This window comes from Panulirus ornatus, chromosome 56, assembly GCF_036320965.1.
Source record: "Panulirus ornatus isolate Po-2019 chromosome 56, ASM3632096v1, whole genome shotgun sequence".
In the NCBI taxonomy this organism is placed as follows: Eukaryota; Metazoa; Arthropoda; class Malacostraca; order Decapoda; family Palinuridae; genus Panulirus; species Panulirus ornatus.
The window spans coordinates 27,327,125-27,346,078 of NC_092279.1; the positions used below are offsets into that span (position 1 = coordinate 27,327,125).

General features: G+C 40.9%; 1 protein-coding gene across 1 annotated transcript in view; it reads right to left on the bottom strand.

The window, feature by feature from the left end:
• The window catches only part of LOC139766039 (spatacsin), a 526,943-nt gene that overhangs the window by 265,120 nt on the left and 242,869 nt on the right, over positions 1 to 18,954 (bottom strand). The window contains exon 17 of the mRNA XM_071694164.1: positions 15,063 to 17,660. Within this exon, the coding sequence (XP_071550265.1) occupies positions 15,063 to 17,660 (2,598 nt within the window). The remainder of the gene's footprint in view (positions 1 to 15,062; positions 17,661 to 18,954) is intronic.

The window sequence follows — 18,954 nt, forward strand, 5'->3', positions numbered from 1 at the left end:
CCAATTTGGTATCCCACTTCTCCTCGTTCCCTCCACCTCTGACACATATATCCCCTTGGTCAATCTTTCCTCACTCATTCTCTCCATGTGACCAAACCATTTCAAAACACCCTCTTCTGCTCTCTCAACCACACTCTTTTTATTTCCACACATCTCTCTTACCCTTACATTACTTACTCAATCAAACCACCTCACACCACATATTGTCCTCAAACATCTCATTTCCAGCACATCCACCCTCCTGCGCACAACTCTATCCATAGCCCACGCCTCGCAACCATACAACATTGTTGGAACCACTATTCCTTCAAACATACCCATTTTTGCTTTCCGAGATAATGTTCTTGACTTCCACACATTCTTCAAGGCTCCCAGGATTTTCGCCCCCTCCCCCACCCTATGATTCACTTCCGCTTCCATGGTTCCATCCGCTGCCAGATCCAATCCCAGATATCTAAAACACTTTACACCCTCCAGTTTTTCTCCATTCAAACTTACCTCCCAATTGACTTTTCAAAAATATAGAAAAAAAATATGAGTACGCACAACATTTACAAAAAGACAACAAATGTAAGTCCATCCTAAATGGATAACTTTAAGGTACCACATGCCTGATTTACCAACAAATATGACAATCTTGTTGGGACATAATCTCTAGGAAAATGAAAATAGTCCAACACACATTCAGTGAAGATTATGTATTTTATTCATTCATAATACTTTGTCACTGCCTCCCGCATTAATGAGGTAGCGCAAGGAAACAGATGAAAGAATGGCCCAACCCACCCACATACACATGTATTTACATAAACACCCACATATGCACATATACATACCTATACATTTTAACATAAACATATATATACATACACAGACATATACACATATACACATGTACATATTCATACAAGCTGCCTTCATCCATTCCTGCCAACACCCCACCACACATGAAATGGCACCCCCCTCCCCCGTGTGTGTGTGAGGTAGCGCTAGAAAAAGATGACAGAGGCCACATTTATTCACACTCAGTCTCCAGCTGGCATATGTAATGCACCGAAACCACAGCCCCTTTCCACATCCAACCCCCACAAAACTTTCCATGGTTTACCCCCAGAAACTTCACATGCCCTGGTTCAATCCATTGACAGCACATCGACCCCGGTATACCACATCATTCCAATTCACTCTATTCCTTGCACGCCTTTCACCCTCCAGCATGTTCAGGCTCTGATCGCTCAAAATCTTTTTCACTCCATCCTTCCACCTCCAATTTGGTCTTCCACTTCTCCTCGTTCCCTCCACCTCTGACACATATATCCTCTTTGTCAATCTTTCTCTCCATTTGACCATACCATTTCAATACACCCTCTTCTGTTCTCTCAACCACACTCCATTTATTGCCACACATCTCTCTTGCCCTTTCATTACTTACTCGATCAAACCATCTCACACCACATATTGTCCTCAAACATCCCATTTCCAACACACCCACCCTCCTCTGCACAACCCTATCTATAGCCCACGCCTCACAACCATATAACATTGTTGGAACCACTATTCCTTCAAACATACCCATTTTTGCTCTCCGAGATAACGTTCTCGCCTTCCACACATTCTTCAACGCTCCCAGAACCTTCACCCCCTCCCCCACCCTATGACTCACTTCTGCTTCCATGGTTCCATCCGCTGTTAAATCTTCTCTCAGATGTCTAAAACACTTCACTTTCTCCAGTTTTTCTTCATTCAAACTTACCCCCCAATTGACTTGTCCCTTGGTGAATTACACACAACAGCTAGAGACTGAGTGTGAACGAATGTGGCCTTTGGTGTCTTTTCCTAGCGCTACCTAGCGTGTGCAGGGGGAGGGGAGGTGCCATTTCATGTGTGGCGGGATGTAGACGGGAATGGATGAGGGCAGCAAGTATGAATATGTATATGTGTATATATATGCATTTGTCTGTGTATGTATATGTATGTATACATTGAAATGTACAGGTATGTATATGTGCGTGTGCAGGCGTGTATGTATATACATGTGTATGTGGGTTGGTTGGGCCATTCTTTTGTCTATTTCCTTGCGCTACCTCGCTAACACGGGAACAGCGACAAAGTATAATAAATAAATAAAATGAATAGTACAGAGGAAGAAAGGGAAAGCAATGACATACTGGAGGAACAGTGATAATAATGATTCAAAATATTGAAAAAAAAGAAATGTGAGTACGCAACACATTTACAAAAAGACAACAAATGTAAGTCCATCCTCAATGGATAACTTTAAGGTACCACATGCCTGATTTGCCTACAAATATGACAATCTTGTTGGGACATAATCTCTAGGAAAATAAAAGTAGTCCAACATGCATTCAGTGAAGATTATGTATTCTAGGTAATTACAAAATATAATATAATCCCTTAGTTGTATAAAAATATAGCAGGGAACACTTCCTTACCCCATAGAGAGAATTTCATAAGTCAATACCCTTTCTGTACAACAAATGGGAAAAACCCAATACTGCCACCACCACACTCAGTGATGAAGGATGCTTGAGGGAACAAAAATACACATATACACATGCACATTCACACACATTTTTTTACTGATGAAAGATGATGGCCCAGTCATCATCTCACAACAACTAATACAGGACGAAGATGTTAACCTTAACCTTGAACCACTAGTGTACCTCTGCCCACAGAGCTATATGCCCATTACCAAGCAGTAATACACACTCCATCAGATACTCCAACTGTATTTAGTGTTATCATCTCCAATGTACGACAGCATCATCCATAAAAGACTATTCATAGCACTGGATGTCAAACAACTACTTTGTTGGAACCTCCTGAAACCTCCACACAAACCCCTTTACGGAATGCTATAAAAAAACTAAGTATCTACAACAACAGCAAATGGCTTCAAAAACAAATACACAGAAATACTCAACCCACTACAAGAACACATTATCCATATAGCTCTCATCCAAGAAACAAGACTCACATCCAAACCCATCCTCCATCCTTTCTACAACTACACAACCCTAAGCCAAAACAGACAACAAGGACAAAAGGGAGGACTCATTACACTCCTACACCAAACTATATTATTCTCCAAAACCAATGAAAATACAAAAAGCTCACAAAGACAACACCTTAAAAACACAGTCTAGGAAAATAAAACTTTACAGAACTACCTACAATATAATCAACAACTATGTATCTCTTGTATTTTAACTTTCTAAAACGGGAAACAGAAGAGAGTCATGTGGGGAGTGCTCATCCTCCTCGAAGGCTCAGATTGGGGTGTCTGAATGTGTGTGGATGTAACCAATATGAGAAAAATGGGGAGATAGGTAGTATGTTTGAGGAAAGGAACCTGGATGTTTTGGCTCTGAGTGAAACAAAGCTTAAGAGTAAAGGGGAAGAGTGGTTTGGGAATGTCTTGGGAGTAAAGTCAGGGGTTAGTGAGAAGACAAGAGCAAGGGAAGGAGTAGCACTACTCCTGAAACAGGAGTGGTGGGAGTATGTGATAGAGTGTAAGAGAGTAAACTCTAGATTGATATGGGTAAAACTGTAAGTTGATGGAGAGAGATGGGTGATTATTAGTGCATATGCACCTGGGAATGAGAAGAAAGATCATGAGAGGCAAGTGTTTTGGGAGCAGCTGAGTGAGTGTGTTGGTAGTTTTGATGTACGAGACTGGGTTATAGTGATGGGTGATTTGAATGCAAAGGTTGAGGTAATAATTGGTGTATATGGGGTGTTCAGTGTTGTAAATGGAAACGGTGAAGAGCTTGTAGATTTATGTGCTGGAAAAGGACTGGTGATTGGGAATACCTGGTTTAAAAAGAGATATACATAAGTATCCGTATGTAAGTAGGAAAGATGGCCAGAGAGCATTATTGGATTACATGTTAATTGATAGGCGTGTGAAAGAGAGACTTTTGGATGTAAATAAGCTGAGAGGTGCAACTGGAGGGATGTCTGATCATTATCTTGTGGAGGTGAAGATTTGTAGAGGTTTTCAGAAAAGAAGAGAGAATGTTGGAGTGAAGAGAGTGGTGAGAGTAAGTGAGCTTGGGAAGGAAACTTGTGTGAAGAAGTACCAGCAGAGACTGAGTTCAGAATGGAAAAAGGTGAGAACAAAGGATGTAAGGGGAGTGGGAGAGGAATGGGGTGTATTTAGGGAAGCAGTGATGGCTTGCGCAAAAAATGCTTGTGGCATGAGAAGCATGGGAGTGCTCAAATCACAGAGGTATAAGTTTATTGAATATTCCTGGGAAATTATATGGGAGAGTATTGATTGAGAGGGTGAAGGCATGTACAGAGCATCAGACTGGGGAAGAGCAGTGTGGTTTCAGAAGAGGTAGAGGATGTGTGGATCAGGTGTTTGATTTGAAGAATGTATGTGAGAAATACTTAGAAAAGCAAATGGATTTGTATGTAGCATTTATGGATCTGGAGAAGGCATATGATAGAGTTGATAGAGATGCTCTGTGGAAGGTATTAAGAATATATGGTGAGGGAGGCAAGTTGTTAGAAGCAGTGAAAAGTTTTTATCGAGGATGTAAGGCATGTGTACGAGTAAGAAGAGAGGAAAGTGACTGGTTCTCAGTGAATGTTGGTATGCAGCAGGGGTGCATGATGTCTCCATGGTTGTTTAATTTGTTTATGGATGGGGTAGCTAGGGAGGTGAATGCAAGAGTTTTGGAAAGAGGGGCAAGTATGCAGTCTGTTGTGGATGATAGAGCTTGGGAAGTGAGTCAGTTTTTGTTCGCTGATGATACAGCACTGGTGGCTGATTCAGGTGAGAAACTGCAGAAGCTGGTGACTGAGTTTGGTAAAGTGTGTAAAAGAAGAAAGCTGACAGTAAGTGTGAATAAGAGCAAGGTTAGTAGGTACAATAGGGTTGAGGGACAAGTCAATTGGGAGGTAAGTTTGAAAGAAGAAAAACTGGAGGAAGTGAAGTGTTTTAGATATCTGGGAGTGGATTTGGCAGCGGATGGAACCATGGAAGTGGAAGTGAATCATAGGGTGGGGGAGGGGGCGAAAGTTCTGGGAGCGTTGAAAAATGTGTGGAAGTCAAAAATGTTATCTTGGAAAGCAAAAATGGGTATGTTTGAAGGAATAGTGGTTCCAACAATGTTATATGGTTGTGAGGCATGGGCTATAGATAGAGTTGTGTGGAGGAGGGTGGATGTGCTGGAAATGATATGCATGAGGACAATATGTGGTGTGAGGTGGTTTGATCAAGTAAGTAATAATAGGGTAAGAGAGATGTGTGGTAATAAAAAGAGTGTGGTTGAGAGAGCAGAAGAGGGTGTTTTGAAATGGTATGGTCACATGGAGAGAATGAGTGAGGAAAGATTGACCAAGAGGATATATGTGTCAGAGGTGGAGGGAACGAGGAGAAGTGGGAGACCAAATTGGAGGTGGAAAGGTGGAGTGAAAAAGATTTTGAGTGATCGGGACTTGAACATGCTGGAGGGTGAAAGGTGTGCAAGGAATAGAGTGAATTGGAATGATGTGGCATACCGGGGCCAACGTGCTGTCAATGGATTGAACCAGGGCATGTGAAGCATCTGGGGTACAGCATGGAAAGTTTTGTGGGGCCTGGATGTGGAAAGGGAGCTGTGGTTTTGGTGCATTATACATGACAGCTAGAGACTGAGTGTGAACGAATGTGGCCTTTGTTGTCTTTTCCTAGCGCTACCTCGCACACATGCGGGGGTGGGGGTTGTAATTTCATGTGTGGCAGGGTGGTGACGGGAATGAATAAGGGCAGACAGCATGAATTATGTACATGTGTATATATGTATGTCTGTGTGTGTATATATATGTATACGTTGAGATGTATAGGTATGTATATGTGCGTGTGTGGACGTGTATGTACATACGTGTGTATGTGGGTGGGTTGGGCCATTCTTTCATCTGTTTCCTTGCGCTACCTCGCTAACGTGGGATACAGTGACAAAGTATAATAAATAACTCAATAAAAATGAATAAATACATATCTCTTCCATCGACATGATCCTCCAAATATAATCCCTAACTGCAAAGCCTGACCAGCTTACCAAAACCTATCTGCTTGGGTCAACACTCATACCCAAGGTGAACTACTGTAACCTTTCAATACTGTATGCAACCAGCCAAACAGACTCCCAGTCCACTACCCCCAGCGGCCAACTTTGCTATACTTCACTTTGTCACCAGCACTACACAAAGACTACCTGGTGTACATTACATGAACTTTCTTCAGACCACTTGCTCATCCTAATAACAATCCACCAGGTCCATCCAACCAACATAACCACCAAAAAACACTTACACAAATTATGAAAAGCAGACTGCCCTTCCTTCACACAGTGCATGGATACAAAGATGCAAAACTTCAGTAAAAGTAATTTCCCATTCCTAAGTCATAGAATCTCATATTTCATCAACATCAACTAAGCCACTAAAAAACACATACCACAAGAAAATGGGAAGAAATATAACTTAAACTTCTCCCACCAATTTACACACCTCATGAAATAAAGAAACCAGCTCATACAAAACCACTTATCTTTAACAGGAATCAGAGATTAAATCTAAACTGTAAACACCAACACTAATGCAATCAGTGAAAGGCAAACCGCAAACCCTGGAACATGTTAAAGAAGATCCACACTTCATGAATCATTCAGCCCCTACTCATGAGGCACTTCTGTCCCATTCCTATAACAACCATTCTCCTAAAGAACACAAACATATTCATGTGACTGTCAAAAAATCAGACATTAACCAATCTCACCCCAAATCCATCCAGATACAACAGTCCAATTCTAGCAACATAACAAGATCACGAACACTGGAAAGATGCTAACATAACACCAATCCTAAAACCATTCAAACCACACAACTTCACTCTACTACCTCCATATATCACTTCTGTCCTCAGTATCCAAACTCTGTAATAAAAACTAGACCCAAACTAGTGGCAATAGACATCAAAAACAAAGAATGTGACACTGTCCTACAACATATCCTCAAATAAAAGAGACATGACACCTTCCTCCATAACCATAACAAAAAGTGGTTGAACAGTTTCATAACCATCCACCATGCCAATCACTCATTGTGGCATCACCTCCAATTCTCTTCAATCTCTTCCTCCACAGCCAACAATTACCTCCAGTAAACCACAACATGAATGTCCTTTCATGAAGATGACTTCAAAATTCCATCAACACACCCTGACAACACTGTAGTACACACTTAGAGCAATGCTTCCCCAGAAAATGATGTCTGCATCTCCACATACATCTTCCATTGCTCTTTTAACCTCAGACAAACAAATAGTTAACACTCTCCAGTCATCTTGAATAGACAGTTACTCCCTCTGAACAAAGCATCAGCCATTCTGGGTATCATGTTCAACATATGTGACATTCATTCCCAACACCAAAACACCAACACAAAAGCAACACACAAACTATATGCTCAAAGAACACTAACTGGCACTAGATTTGGACAGGAAAAAGAATCCTTCCTTGACCAATAGCAACAATCTGATCATGAAATTCTTCTTCAATATAACTACGCCTCACTTGTCTGGTCTTTCACCCTCTCAGTAGCAAATAAAACAAAGCTGCAAACCAATCAAAACAGAGCATTTGGAACAATCACTGGCTGCCTTGCAGGCACAAAAACTCAATAATTACACAATGAAACAAAGATCCACCCAATACTATCCCACCTCAACATGCTTGGCACTCAATAACAAAACACCAGCCCCCAGGTAGAAATGAAATAAAAAGCTTATCTTTGCCCCCACCCCAAACAAAGAAAATGCCCCCTCAACTCAAGCAAAGAAAATGAAACCTGTCAGATGAAGTGGCAGAGGCATACTATAAACTAAAAACTTAAGATGAGACACAGGAAAAAGAAGAAACAGCCATCAATGAGACAGAAAAAAAAAATACTATAATTCAATGGAAAACACAAACTAAGGACTAGAAGTTCCTCTAGCCCACTAGGAATAAAAGAAGGCAACAAAGATGAACACTAGAAGATGAGTGAGATCATAAAAACCAATATGAATCAGTGTTCAAAAAACACTTAAAAGATAAAAGACCAAACCAACTTCTTTCTAAATGGCACTATGGTGCAAAACCTTATGAGGATTATTAATAACATGCCCAGACACTCTACATCAGCACTATTCTCCAGGATCTGTATCTTTAAAGAGAAATGCAGAACACCACTTGCATGAATGATAAACATCCTTTGCATGAAAAGTCTGAATTCTGACATCATCTCCTGAGAGTTTGAAACTGACTCACATCATCCCACTCCACAATGAGAGGAAGCAATGAAATCCCCCCAAAAATCTATTGACTAACAATAATGACTCTGCATAAAAATAAATTCTTAGGATTTAAACTATATGACTTTTTGGGATCAAATAATACACATAACCCAGGACAACATGGCTTCAGGGTGGGAAGAGCATGCATAAAAATAAATTCTTCAGAGATTCTTAGGATTTAAACTATATGACTTTCTGGGACCAAATAATACACATAACCCAGGACAAAATGGCTTCAGGGTGGGAAGAGCATGTTTGACTATAGAAATAGAATTGTTATTTATTTCTATTTCGCTTTGGTGCTGTCTCCCGCGTTAGCGAGGTAGCGCAAGGAAACAGACGAAAGAATGGCCCAACCAGCCCACATACACATGTATATACATACACTTCCACACACGCAAATATACATACCTATACATCTCAATGTACACATATATATACACAAACGGACATATACATATATACACATGTACATAATTCATACTGTCTGCCTTTATTTGTTCCCATCGCCACCCCGCCACACATGGAATAACAACCCCCTCCCCCCTCATGTGTGCGAGGCAGTGCTAGGAAAGACACCAAAGGCCCCATTCGTTCACACTCAGTCTCTAGCTGTCATGTAATAATGCACCGAAACCACAGCTCCCTTTCCACATCCAGGCCCCACACACTTTCCATGGTTTACCCCAGACGCTTCACATGCCCTGGTTCAATCCAATGACAGCACGTCGACCCCGGTATACTACATCATTCCAATTCACTCTATTCCTTGCACGCCTTTCACCCTCCTGCATGTTCAGGCCCCGATCACTCAAAATCTTTATCACTCCATCTTTCCACCTCCAATTTGGTCTCCCACTTCTCCTCGTTCCCTCCACCTCTGACACATATATCCTCTTGGTCAATCTTTCCCCACACATTCTCTCCATGTGACCAAACCATTTCAAAACACCCTCTTCTGCTCTCTCAACCACGCTCTTTTTATTTCCACACATCTCTCTCACCCTTACATTACTTACTTGATCAAACCACCTCACACCACATATTGTCCTCAAACATCTCATTTCCAGCACATCCACCCTCCTGCGAACAACTCTATCCATAGCCCACGCCTCGCAACCATACAACATTGTTGGAACCACTAATTCTTCAAACATACCCATTTTCGCTTTCCGAGATAATGTTCTCGACTTCCAAACATTCTTCAAGGCTCCCAGGATTTTCGTCCCCTCCCCCACCCTATGATGCACTTCCGCTTCCATGGTTCCATCCGCTGCCAGATCCACTCCCAGATATCTAAAACACTTTACTTCCTCCAGTTTTTCTCCATTCAAACTTACCTCCCAATTGACTTGACCCTCAACCCTACTGTACCTAATAACCTTGCTCTTATTCACATTTACTCTTAATTTTCTTCTTTCACACACTTTACCAAACTCAGTCACCAGCTTCTGCAGTTTCTTACATGAATCACCCACCAGCCCTATATCATCAGCGAACAACAACTGACTCACTTCCCAAGCTCTCTCATCCACAACAGACTGCACACTTGCCCCTCTTTCCAAAACTCTTGCATTCACCTCCCTAACAACCCCATCCATAAACAAATTAAACAACCATGGAGACATCACACACCCCTGCCGCAAACCCACCTTCACTGAGAACCAATAACTTTCCTCTCTTCCTACACGTACACATGCCTTACATCCTCGATAAAAACTTTTCACTGCTTCTAACAACTTGCCTCCCACACCATATATTCTTAAAACCTTCCTCAGAGCATCTCTATCAACTGTATCATATGCCTTCTCCAGATCCATAAATGCTACATACAAATCCATTTGTTTTTCTAAGTATTTCTCACATACATTCTTCAAAGCAAACACCTGATCCACACATCCTCTACCACTTCTGAAACCACAATACTCTTCCCCAATCTGATGCTCTGTACACGCCTTCACCCTCTCAATCAATACCCTCCCATATAATTTACCAGGAATACTCAACAGACTTATACCTCTGTAATTTGAGCACTCACTCTTATCCCTTTGCCTTTGTGCAATGGCACTATGCAAGCATTCCGCCAATCCTCAGGCACCTCACCATGAATCATACATACATTAAATAACCTTACCAACCAGTCAACAATACAGTCACCCCCTTTTTTAATAGATTCCACTGCAATACCATCCAAACCTGCTGCTTTACCAGCTTTCATCTTCCGTAAAGTTTTACTACCTCTTCTCTATTTACCAAATCATTTTCCCTAACCCTCTCACTTTGCACACCAAAACACCCTATATCTGCCACTCTATCATCAAACACATTCAACAAACCTTCAAAATACTCACTCCATCTCCTTCTCACATCACCACTACTTGTTATCACCTCCCCATTAGCCCCTTCACTGAAGTTCCCATTTGCTCCCTTGTCTTACGCACTTTATTTACCTCCTTCCAAAACATCTTTTTATTCTCCCTGAAATTTGATGATACTCTCTCACCCCAACTCTCATTTGCCCTCTTTTTCACCTCTTGCACCTTTCTCTTGACCTTCTGCCTCTTTCTTTTATACCTCTCCCACTCATTTGCACCCTTTCCCTGCAAAAATCGTTCAAATACCTCTTTCTTCTCTTTCACTAATAATCTTAATTCTTCATTCCACCACTCACTACCTTTTCTAATCAACCCATCTCCCACGTTTCTCATGCCACAAGCATCTTTTGCGCAAGCCATCACTGCTTCCCTAAATACATCCCATTCCTCCCCCACTCCCCTTACCTCCTTTGTTCTCACCTTTTTCCATTCTGTACTCAGTCTCTCCTGGTACTTCCGCACACAAGTCTCCTTCCCAAGCTCACTTAGTCTCACCACTCTCTTCACCCCAACATTCTCTCTTCTTTTCTGAAAACCCCCATCAATCTTCACCTTTGCCCCCACAAGATAATGATTAGACATCCCTCCAGTTGCACCTCTCAGCACATTAACATCCAAAAGTCTCTCTTTCATGCGTCTATCAATTAACACGTAATCCAATAACGCTCTCTGGCCATCTCTCCTACTTACATACGTATACTTATGTATATCTCGCTTTTTAAACCAGGTATTCCCAATCACCAGTCCTTTTTCAGCACATAAATCTACAAGCTCTTCACCATTTCCATTTACAACACCAAACACTCCATGTATATCAATTATTCCCTCAACTGCCACATTACTCACCTTTGCATTCAAATCACCCATCACTATAACCCGGTCTTGTGCATCAAAACCACTAACACACTCATTCAGCTGCTCCCAAAACACTTGCCTCTCATAATCTTTCTTCTCATGCCCAGGTGCATATGCACCAATAATCACCCATCTCTCTCCATCCACTTTCAGTTTTACCCATATTAATCTAGAATTTACTTTCTTACACTCTATCACATACTCCCACAACTCCTGTTTCAGGAGTAGTGCTACTCCTTCCCTTGCTCTTGTCCTCTCACTAACCCCTGACTTTACTCCCAAGACATTCCCAAACCACTCTTCCCCTTTACCCTTTAGCTTCGTTTCACTCAGAGCCAAAACATCCAGGTTCCTTTACTCAAACATACTACCTATCTCTCCTTTTTTCTCATCTTGGTTACATCCACACACATTTAGACACCCCAATCTGAGCCTTTGAGGAGGATGAGCACTCCTCGCGTGACTCCTTCTTCTGTTTCCCCTTTTAGAAAGTTAAAATACAAGGAGGGGAGGGTTTCTGGCCCCCCGCTCCCGTCCCCTTTAGTCGCCTTCTACGATACGTGAGGAATGCGTGGGAAGTACTCTTTCTCCCCTATCCCCAGGGATATTGTTGAGGCACTATATAAAAACAAAATGCTGATGTGATATATACTAATTTTGCAAAAGCATTTGATAAATTTGACCTTGATGTCATTGCATTCAACATTTTCACTAAAAGATCACAACATGTTCTAAATCAGGCTATTTCCAGTGCCTCCATAGTAAAAATGCTAGGTTCTCCAAGGAAGTGTAATCAAGCCCCTTCTGTTCCTCATTCTCATATTTTACATCAATGCAAATATGAGTCACAGTGTCATATCATCCTTTGCAAATGATACTATGATAATTTTTTTTTTGCTTTGTCGCTGTCTCCCGTGTTTGCGAGGTAGCGCAAGGAAACAGACGAAAGAAATGGCCCAACCCACCCCCATACACATGTATATACATACACGTCCACACACGCAAATATACATACCTATACATCTCAATGTACACAAATATATACACACACAGACACATACATATATACCCATGCACACAATTCACACTGTCTGCCTTTATTCATTCCCATCGCCACCTCACCACACATGGAATACCATCCCCCTCCCCCCTCATGTGTGCGACGTAGTGCTAGGAAAAGACAACAAAGGCCCCATTCGTTCACACTCAGTCTCAAGCTGTCATGCAATAATGCCCAAAACCACAGCTCCCTTTCCACATCCAGGCCCCACACAACTTTCCATGGTTTACCCCAGATGCTTCACATGCCCTGATTCAATCCACTGACAGCACGTCAACCCCGGTATACCACATCGTTCCAATTCACTCTATTCCTTGCACGCCTTTCACCCTCCTGCATGCTCAGGCCCCGATCACTCAAAATCTTTTTCACTCCATCTTTCCACCTCCAATTTGGTCTCCCACTTCTCCTCGTTCCCTCCACCTCCGACACATATATCCTCTTGGTCAATCTTTCCTCACTCATTCTCTCCATGTGCCCAAACCATTTCAAAACACCCTCTTCTGCTCTCTCAACCATGCTCATTTTATTTCCACACATCTCTCTTACCCTTACATTACTTACTCGATCAAACCACCTCACACCACACATTGTCCTCAAACATCTCATTTCCAGCACATCCACCCTCCTGCGAACAACTCTATCCATAGCCCACGCCTCGCAACCATACAATATTGTTGGAACCACTATTCCTTCAAACATACCCATTTTTGCTTTCCGAGATAATGTTCTCGACTTCCACACATTCTTCAAGGCTCCCAGGATTTTCGCCCCCTCCCCCACCCTATGATCCACTTTCGCTTCTATGGTTCCATCCGCTGCCAGATCCACTCCCAGATATCTAAAACACTTTACTTCCTCCAGTTTTTCTCCATTCAAACTTACCTCCCAATTGACTTGACCCTCAACCCTACTGTACCTAATAACCTTGCTCTTATTCACATTTACTCTTAATTTTCTTCTTTCACACACTTTACCAAACTCAGTCACCAGCTTCTGCAGTTTCTCACATGAATCAGCCACCAGCGCTGTATCATCAGCAAACACCAACTGACTCACTTCCCAAGCTCTCTCATTCACAACAGACTTCATACTTGCCCCTCTTTCCAAAACTCTTGCATTCACCTCCCTAACAACCCCATCCATAAACAAATTAAACAACCATGGAGACATCACACCCCTGCCGTAAACCTACATTCACTGAGAACCAATCACTTTCCTCTCTTCCTACTATGATAATACAAATATGAAAATATCATCAAAAAAAGACAATGATTAACTACAAACAGATACATGTATAAAGATTCTGCAGTATCACCTAAAGCAACATCCTTTTCAATGTAAAATAGTTGTAGCTCCTCCAGTATGAGGATACTGAAGAATTAAAAATCAGTACAAAATGTATGACAGATAAAGACACCATCACATCAGGACTGAACAATATAAACCACCTTGGAGTATTAATATCTGATGACTTTGCCTTCTGCAATCACAAGCAAGCACTTGTCTTAAAAAAAGATGTTAGATTGGATCTTGCAGACCTTGAAGACAAAAGAGGAAATATCAATGACGGTACTCTTCAATGAATGCTGCTGTGTGCTAATGATGCCTTGCAGAGTTGGAGAGAGTGCATGCAAAGATCTTTCATGGTCTGCACTGATGTTGTAAAGATGTTAATAAAAAACTGAGGCTTTACTCCCAGGAATGCAAATAGGAGAGGTATATCATAATCTACACTTGTAAAATCCTGGAGAGCATGGTTCCCAACATACATTCTAAAACAATTCCTTTCTGATATGAAAGGCAAGGAAGACTTTGCAAAACAATACCACTAAAAGTCAATGGTTTACTAAACATAGGGGAAAACATTTTGAGCATCCAAAGCCCAAAGCTGTTTAAAATATTGCCATCAGCCATCAGAAATACATTGGGGTGTACAGTAGAGAAATCTAAGAAGGCCCTGCCTCAACATGTACCACACAAACCATGATGTACTGGTTATGTGGCCTGTAAGCTGTGGCTCCCAGCAGCTTGGTCAACCAATAACCCAATAAAGTAGCATGAAGATAGACCAAGCCATGGGGTGCAGAAGACTTCCAAAACAATTGTAAGGTGTAGAGAAGGTTAACTAGACTGTTCATGATGACAGAATCAGTATTCTGATGGTCTGTAAGATAAATATCTTGTAATTCTCTGAAAAGTCAATAATAAATATCAATAAAAGTACTGTACTGCCATGCAACCGTCAAAAGCTGTCTTATGGGTATATATTGGTTATAAGTTTGCACCTTTATTTTCCTGACTGGTTTAAACTCCTCAACAATTTTCCATTTTAGCCAATTTGCATTCTGTTTCTAAAATTCTTACAGTCTCTCTTGAATCTGACTTATCCATATACAGGACAAAAAATAATTGTACATACCTTGCTTCTTGCTCTGAAGAATCTCAGTATCCGACAGGCAGAAATAAGCAATCCACTTTTCACACAAAGGTTTACCAAAGCTTGTATGGCCTGCTGTTTTCTTTGTTCATCATGGTTATCTGTTACATTTTCTTTCTCACTACATGGTAACTCATCCATCACTTCTTTAGACTGCATTTTCTCCTTGTCTGGTTCCTCACTGCAAATTTCTTCACACTGCAACATTTTTGTGGCTGCTTTCTCCTGATCTGGTGTCCCACAGAACATATCTTTGCTTGGTATTATATTTTCTAAACTCTGTCTAAAGTCATCTAAATCTATTGATTCTTTTTTGGCTGATTTTTCAACATTATCCATTTTTTCTTTTACATAAGCTGATGGCAAAATGTGCTCTTCTTCTAAATTGTCATTCAAAAATGAATCTGATAATCCAGCCGATTTCATCACAAGGCCAAGATCAAGAGAGCTAAGCCCATTTTCTCCTTCCCAAGGCCAGTGGCCTAAATCACTTGGTGGTGTAATTGACAGATTAGAAAATCCTGTTTCTTTAAAGGAAAGAGACTGAACATAAGCTTGCCACATTCCATATTCCAAGTTTAATAAGAACAAATGTGAACCTTCTGTTATCTGTAATTCATGAGATAAGACCAGGTTACTCACAAATGATACGGGAATATCACATCCACCACAGTCAGTACGCTTGTAGGACCACATTACTGCATACTGCAGACAGAGGTATTGCAAAGCAGATGATGCAAGCTCCCTACTAATGGCTATAAAGAATGCTGCTGCATGTTCTGGTTGAACCGATTCCTGGTATAACTTCTTTTGACATTTACATAGGAATTCTTCAAACAAGGAACAATTTGCTATGATATCAGTCTTACTTTTCTCAAATTCTGCTCTCAATTGGGCACATACAATAGTAAAAACAGGAAGTTTAATTAGCTGACACACTTGAAGGGCCTCATTGAAGCATCTTTTGCTGCTTAAACATGTTACTACCTTGTTAACATTTTCCTTCAGTTCTCCATTTCCAAAACTCCAAAGAAGTTCTCTGAAAGATATTTGATGTTTAACTGCTCCTACTGCCTTGCACAGCTGACTTACCAAAGTCCAATCTACAAAATGGCTGCAGAATGGAGGCAACTGACTAACAGCTGTAAGTGATGTGAGAAGCTGATACTGCAAGTGACTATTTGTAATGGAATCATCTAGTGCTGTACCAATAATATCTAAAGTAGTCCTTGTGATCCATTCTCTGTTAAAAAAACCTGCATTTTGTTCTAATTGAGTTTTTTCACTCATGGCTGAAGCAGAATCAGAAAGCAACTGAGTTATCTTGTCCTGGTTGCACATTCCTTTCACTTCCTGGAGGGTTAAAAGAAGGAAAAGAATTGGTGAATTTGGGTCGAATATCTTAAAACCTTCTATAAGAACATCCAAAGATCCATAAGACACATGAAATAAAATAAACAATTTTTGTTCTTCAAGCCCTGACTGCAGCACACAAATATCACATGAGCGACAGCAATTTCTCCTTAAATGATCACCTGCTTCATTCTCTAAGTTTCCACTGACATTTGTACGATGGATTTCATTTATGGGCAGTTGATGATGCAAAGTGCATTTACCTTTCAATGAAAGCTTAGTGTACAACCATACAGAGAGACAGATTGAAGGGTTATGCCTCTCATAACAACCAGCAAAAACAGACAATACTGGAGTACTTAATATAAGTCCAGCAGTGACCAGCTCACTTGCAGGGTTTTCACGATGGTGACATGTAAGTAATATTGAATACAAATCTTTAGGTTCATATGACAACCAAGCATCAATTCCAACATCAAGGGAGGTTTCTGTTGTCGTAAATGAGAGAACATCATCAATAATAGACATTTCACCTTCACTGGGACTTGGACTTCGTCTCTCATCACCACTCAGTACTGGAGATTTGGAACCTTCTCTGCTGTGGATACCGATCTTTGTATACAATGCTGACCTTCTGCTGTGCCCTGTAGCTGTTCTTCTTTCACGTGACTGATGAGCTTCACGATAATAGTACATATGGGTAAGGGCAAGCATCATATGTTCTCTTAATGCAATACTTTGGAAAGAATCCACCACTTTTAACACTTCGGTCTTTGGACAATTGAAAACTTGAACAATGACCAGGAAGAGCAACCACTGGTTTGACTCTGTTAACTTGGTCAAAATCTTAACTGGCCATGGAAGTTTATATATTACAGAAAGTTCAACACACAATCTCATACCTTCTATCAACATGTGTATATGCTTCTGAGGAATTGTCTCTGGGAAAATATTACCCATCATATCAACAACACTATTGAGTGAAAGCCCTGACTCTAACAATTCGTTTGGTCCATATGTTCCCCTTGCATTTATGACTCTGTTTGCAACAGACAAAATCACACAATTTTCTAGCATTTCTAATAAAGCTGCAGCAGCCTCAGCCCGATTTTCATTTATGCATAGCTGCTGAAGAATATTTCCAATCTCTGTTTCAATAATAAGTTCATGTCCCTTTCTTTTCTCCACTGCCAGCTTTAAACACCATGCACTTCGTATTGGATAGATCTGAGGAATAAATAATATTGTGCATCTTAGACAAAATTTTAGTGAATGCATTTCAAATAAAAATAAGAAAGCCCTTATAAAGAAGTGGTTTTTGTCTCTAATGTGCTAAACCATATGGTATCTAATTGATTACCTCAGTATACCTATGACCACTCCCCCTAAACCACTCTATAACTAAAAAACAACCCCTACATAGATATATAAGTTTACCCCAGCCTCACACTTTAGTAACCTTTATTGATAGATCCCTCCCACCTCCAAAAAGTACAACACTTACTAAACACATACACCTGGAACTAATCCAACAAGCATGCTAAAAAAAAACGACCTCCCAACTCCAACTTAAACTCCCAACCCACCAGATGTGCACCCATCAAATATGACACTCCACAGACAAACATAAGTCACACTCTCCCATATAGACTTTGGACTACAACTGTCACGAAAACGATGTGAATACCATTTCAACATATCACATGGCCCTTCACGCTCTACACTCTCTGCACATACATGTACACACAACATCACAACACTATGACCTGTGATCCCAATCAATGGACATGGCCAGGCTTCCTGAGTGCTGCAGGAGCTTAATAAGGATAAAAGGGACTCATTGGGGCAGGAAAAAAGTACCTACATAGAACTTGCTGGACACCATATGCATCCAAAACTAACCAAACTCAACAAAATAAGTTGAACTACATACTTTAGAAGGAAGAGAGGGATACTAGATATTCAGTGTGTGGCAACATTTGAAAGGATTCAAGGAAACATGTCTGAAAAACAAAATAACAACATGGAAGATCCAGAGTACAGGTACACCACCGATTCTCTGGCAACTGATGGTTCGGTGCCTCCTTCAGTCTGGACAAAATTACGTGAGGGAACTTGAAATTACTGCAGACACCAGACTAGTTTACTGGGCGGCCACAGATGGCGTTGTGTGAAGGGCGCGCTTATTTACATTCTTTACACTGCACTTGCCGGAGGTGATACTGCAATTCTGTGAGATTTTTAACTTATTTTTGCTTAAATCTAACCCTAGCTATGGCTTCTGAGACATATGAGAGTGTCAGTTGTGGTGTCAAATGTAAACACCAGTCCATATCGATCCAAGATAAAGTAGAACTGTTAAAAAGATGGGCCGTGATGTTTCGGTGTGTAAGCTGTGTGACATCTACAGCACTGGTTCATCAACTGTTTATGATATAAAGATGCAAAGGGATAAAATATTGAAATTCTATGCAGACAGCAATTCCGCAATTCAAGAAGTAAATGATGATCAGAAAAACTA